We start from the raw sequence: 5,515 nt of genomic DNA, 5'->3' as shown, positions 1-5,515 counted from the left end.
AGAACCACGCCAGCAGACGGGGGCGTGGTCGGGAGGCGTGGCCTGCGGGGCTGGGCCGTCTTAGTCCCGCCCTGGCCCCTCGGAAATGCGGACCGGCTGGCGTCCGCGGGAGAAGCCGCGGCTTGGAAGAGTAGTTCCGCTCTGGGGCGGAAGTGCGCGGGAGTGTCTCGGCTACTGACCAGCTGGAATCATGGTGCCTCCTTTGCTAGAGGTGTCTCACGTGTTTTGCTGTCCAAACGGGGTTCGAGGAACTTTGAGTTGGAATTGCGGGCATGGAGGACTCCTGGCCTTCGGCACGTCCTGCTCCGTGGTTCTCTATGACCCTCAGGTACGAGGGATTAGGCGCGCGCGCTACGGGCCTAGCTTGCAGGCCGACTACAGTCAAGGGGTCTAGGAGAACCTCCCGAGGGGCCTGGACTCTGTCCTCTCCTGCGTGGCGCTGCCTCTCTCTGCCTAGGGTGACCGTGGCCCGTGACCCCCGAACTGAAACACCAAGGACGGCATCTTTCTCAGAACCGTTAGAAAAATTGAAATTTAGGCGTGGGTTAAAGCCACACACGGCATCTGAGTTCTTTGTTTCCCCACAGTATAGTTAACGAGCTTACGCTGAATTGCAAAGAAATGTTACGGATATTTTAGAAACGTGAATGCAGCATTTATTTATTTATTTATTTATTTATTTATTTATTTATTTGGGTTTTTCGAGGCAGGGTTTCTCTGTACGAATATTTTAGATACGTGAATGCAGCATCTATTTATTTATTTGGGATATTTTAGATACGTGAGTACAGCATCTATCTATTTATTTATTTGGGTTTTTTGAGGCAGGGTTTCTCTGTACGGATATTTTAGAGACGTGAATGCAGCATTTATTTATTTATTTATTTAGGTTTTTCGAGGCAGGGTTTCTCTGTAGCTTTGGAGCCTGTCCTGGAACTAGCTCTTGTACACCAGTCTGGCCTCGAACTCACAGAGATCTGCCTGCCTCTGCCTCCCAAGTGCTAGGATTAAAGGCATGTGCCACCGCTGCCCGGTTGTGGATGCAGCTTTTAAAGAACTATGGGAAAAATAGAGGATGGGAGTCCTAAGTCCTGGTTATAAGGCAGAACTTAACCCATTTCTTGAAGATCAGCTAATTGTTTATTTTTTGTCAGTTTTCCTATTCAGCTTCTCAAGTGAGTAATTAATGTATTCTACCGGAGTTATGAAGCCTCGCCATCGTTTACTCTAGGGTGGTTCAGTTAGAGTTGCATGGGTCCTGCGTCACAGTTGAAAGGCTGGAAACCAAAATGCAGCGCAGATGCTTGTCTCTGTTTCCTACAGTGCTGCATTGTTAACATTTGATTTGGAATTCCATTTCCCTCAAATTTTGCAGATATAAGATTCTATTTGAAAAAAATTTTAATTGCTTCCTCTTACTTTTAGCATGCTCTTAGCTTTTCTCACGTTTATCTCGTTATCATATATTCTTGATTGGCAAGAAGAAGCATATCAAACCAAAGGTGAACTTTACACTGCCCATCAGCCAGTGGCCAACTAGGCCAGTAGAAGCCCATGTTTGGGCAGAAGGCAGTGGATTTGTTCCCGTGCCTTCCATAACTTTTGTTGTTGTTTGTTTCACTTTGTAGCTTAGGCTGCATTGCCTCTGAAGCCACTGTAGTTGAGGCTGCCTTCAAGCTTACCTTCCTCTCGCCTTAGCCTCCCAGGCGTTGAGACCACGGACCTGAGCCACCATTTCCACCTCGGTCACATTTTTTTAATGATAACCTGATAGTCCCAAGATTTTTTTTTGTTTTTTGTTTTGTTTTGTTTTTTGAGACAGGGTTTCTATGTGTAACCCTGGCTATCCTGGAACTAGCTCTGTAGACCAGGCTGGCCTCGAACTCACAAAGATCCACCTGCTTCTGCATCCTGAGTGCTGGGCTTAAAGGTGCATGCCACCACTTCCTGGCATGTTAGAGGATTTTTATGTTGAACACCCAAAATACTTTGTCAATAATTTGTCAAATATTTTCTGGTTGGGTACTTAATTTAAGGAATAGGAACACTTGAAATACGGGTCTGTGGGTAAAGTACTTGCCCAGCCACCATGAGGACCTAAATTCAGATCCCCCAGCATCCATGTCAAAGCCAGGCGTGTCTGTGTGCATCTCACTCCAGAGCTCACTGGCTACCTAGTCTAGCAAAAACAGTAATCTTGGGTTCAGAAAAGGTGGAGAATTGATTGAGAAAGACATTCTGATATCAGCTTATGGCCTTCACACACACGTACACACACACACGCACACATTGCTACAGTACAATTTTGAGGATGATGCTCTCTTGGCATTTTTTGAGATCCCGTCTAGGCTTGCTGTAGGCGTTGTGACTCTACAAAGATAATGAGTAATTACTTTTCATTCTAGTGGGAGAGACAAGGAAATGCATTTAAGTGCTTTCCAACCTCAGAGAGCTGATTTGTTAAATACATTTGTTTATACACATTTACCTGTACCTTTTTCCCAGCCGTGAGAAATTCTGTTTGGCATGCAAACAGACATCAAGTCAGTGCTACTGGTAACAAACTTGGAAAGGGCTGTAATGAGACGTCCTATGAGCAGATCTTTAGCTGTGTGTGAAGTCATGCTGCCCAGGGGTGGCTGAGGATCTAACTGTAGAACTTGCAGGGATCTGATTTAGAAGGACTTTAGCAGTTGTGGCTTCATGACCTGTGTCACTGTCACTGGGGTAAAGAACCTACCATTTTATTAACCATGAATTTATGTACATTAGCTACAGATTTTTTTTTATTTTATTTTAACCATTGGCTTGAGCCGGAGAGATGGTTCAGTGGTTAGGAGCATTGGCTGCTCTTCCAAAGGACCCAGGCTCAATTCTCAGCACCCACATGGTGTTATGCCCGTGTCATTAGACCACCAGAGAGCCAGTGTTCAATGCAAACACAGAGGGGTTTAGTTGATTACAACCCCAAGCTTGGACCACTGTCCATCACTCCGGTGCAGCAGGTGGAGGAGAGTGGTCTTGAATGTTTACAGGTTAGGGTTTATATAAAGAAAAACCACAAGTGGGTCACAGTCTGGTCAGAGGGTCTTGGGGTAGCTGACATTTAACCTGATTGGTTATGGTGAGAGGAAATACAGAACTGAAGAGTAAAGCAGTTAAAAATACATGAGGCATGGTCGAAGCACGTAGTTAGTAGCTGTCATTAGCCATGTGGTTAGTGGCTGTCGTCAATCATATACTTATCAGTTATACCCAGGGTGGAGTTCAGCTTGTTTCGGGAACTTCAGGTCATGAAGAGGGCATAAGAGAGTTGGTCTTAGTTTAGTTCAAATTTGACCCTTACAGTGGCAGCTCACAACTGTCTGTAATTCCAGTTCCCGGGATGCAACACCCAGACACACATACAGACAAAACACTAATGCACATGGAAAAAAAATTAAACCCTTTACTTAATGCAGCTTGGTAGTATTTTGCTGAGGACTGTGACCCTCAAAGGAACTTTTTGTTTATCCTGGGAGAGTTAAGACAGGCTTGCTGACATGGGAATTGGGTGAACAGAACTGTGGAGAAGAAGATCAAAGGAGCTAAGGTAGTCAAGTTATTAATAGGATGGTGTGAATACCTGTGAAAAGGCAGGAAATCACTCTAGTGAATGGGTAACTCAAGCCACGGTTAGAGGTTGATGGCTTAAAAGGCAACTCTGTTGATGGAATTCTGTTCTTTTTTTCTTTTTGGTTTTTCGAGACAGGGTTTCTCAGTGTAACAGTCCTAGCTGTCCTAGAACTAGCTCTTGTAGACCAGGCTGGCCTTGAACTCACAGAGATCCACCTGCCTCTGCCTCCTGAGTGCTGGGATTAAAGGTGTGTGTCTCCACTCTCCAGCTGGAATTCTGTTCTTTTTTATTGCATCAAAATACTGACAGCTGATTTTTACTTACTTACCAATCCCTTTGTACACTACATTCTAATGTACTAATTGATATTTTTTTCCTCTAAAGAGAAAGGTAGTTATCAACAATCTGAATGGTCACACCGCCCGAGTCAATTGCCTGGAGTGGATACGTAGACGGGATGGCTGTAAGTAGAAAGCCCAGAAGACTGATCTCATGCTTTTGGAAAAAGTACAGTTAGTAATTTTTTTGTTATCTCTTAATTTATTATTTCCTTGATTGATGTATGTTTGGAAAAAATATCATTATAATTAAATTACTATTGCCAGTATGTGTTGGTGAGGTTGGGTTGATTTTTCCACCTACCTTCAAACTCAGGTCTCTGGGTTTGTACAGCAGGTGCCTAAGATGTAATGAACCATCTTAACTGTCTTTACTTGTTTGTTTGTTTGTTTTTTTAAGACTAAGTCTCACTGTGTCCTGGCTGGCCTAGAACTCACGATGTAGACCAGACTGGCCTCAAATCCACAGAGGTGCCCCTGCCTCTTCCTCTGGAGTTCTGGGGCTAAAGGCATGTGTTTCAATGCCCAACATCATTGTCGTTCTTAAATAAACTATTAAAAAATACTTTTTAGTTTTAAATTTCTAATACTGATATACATAGTCCACATTAAAAGCTTCTTAGGGATTCTTCGAATTCTCTCTCTCTCTCTCTTTTTTTTTTTGGTTTTTTGAGATAGGGTTTCACTGTAGTTTTAGAACCCGTCCTGGAACTAGCTCTTGTAGACCAGGCTGGCCTCGAACTCACAGAGATCCACCTGCCTCTGCCTCCTGAGTGCTGGGATTAAAGGCATGAATCACCCACCATCGCCTGGCTGGTTCTTCAAATTCTTAAAGAATGTGAAGTAGTACAAAAATTTTGAAAATCGCTGGAATGCAGTGAATTATTTCTCTTCATTGTGAGACTCTCTGACTCCAGAGTTTCTAATGAACCTGTTGATTGCTGTAACTCTCATTCCAGTGGAATTCTCTTAGTTGTCCTTTTGTACTGGCTGTGCTGTTGTCTAACACTCTTGAGTTAAGTTTCTTTTCATTCTCCATTACAATCTAGGTGCAAGTGCAGAATGTTCTTGTGCTAGTGAGACTCTCCTGTGGTTTTGTCTGTAATATTTAAAAAAAAAATAAGCTCAGTACACCACTTATCTCAAGTAGTAGGTCAGAGTAAGTCGTGTATCAGTAAAAGCATTATATACTACAAAGAATGGCTCTTCATGTATGTGCAAAAGCACAGTTTTAAATAGATTACTTGCCACCACTTGACATCAGAGACCACAGGAATCACACCATAGGACTTTGTTGTGAAGCATGAATTTTGCTTTAGTTAAAAGTAAGGTCACATGAAATGAATTACATGTGTCATCACCATAATTAGTGCCCCTCTAGTAAGTTCTGTCACTATATGATTTAGAGTCCCTAAGAAGATGATAAGAAAATAATTAGGGGAAGAAATGACATGAATGCAAATATTTACCAAAACAACTTTTTCAGCCTCTTCCTCTGAATTGGTGTCTGGAGGATCTGACAATCGAGTGATTCACTGGGAACTAGAGAATAATCAGGTCG

The 5,515-nt window shown here is 43.0% G+C and overlaps 1 protein-coding gene across 1 annotated transcript in view; it reads left to right on the top strand.

Annotated features, from left to right (window-relative positions):
* Window positions 1-140: 140 nt before the first annotated feature.
* The window catches only part of Elp2 (elongator acetyltransferase complex subunit 2), a 40,025-nt gene continuing 34,650 nt past the window's right edge, over window positions 141-5,515 (top strand). The window contains exons 1-3 of the mRNA XM_048442607.3: window positions 141-328; window positions 4,001-4,079; window positions 5,441-5,511. Of these exons, the coding sequence (XP_048298564.1) occupies window positions 191-328; window positions 4,001-4,079; window positions 5,441-5,511 (288 nt within the window). The 5' untranslated portion in view covers window positions 141-190. The remainder of the gene's footprint in view (window positions 329-4,000; window positions 4,080-5,440; window positions 5,512-5,515) is intronic.

This window comes from Myodes glareolus, chromosome 13 (assembly GCF_982192425.1).
Source record: "Myodes glareolus chromosome 13, mMyoGla1.1, whole genome shotgun sequence".
NCBI lineage: Eukaryota > Metazoa > Chordata > Mammalia > Rodentia > Cricetidae > Myodes > Myodes glareolus.
Note: the sequence above shows the minus strand (reverse complement) of the source record. Positions and strands in the feature narration are given on the sequence as shown.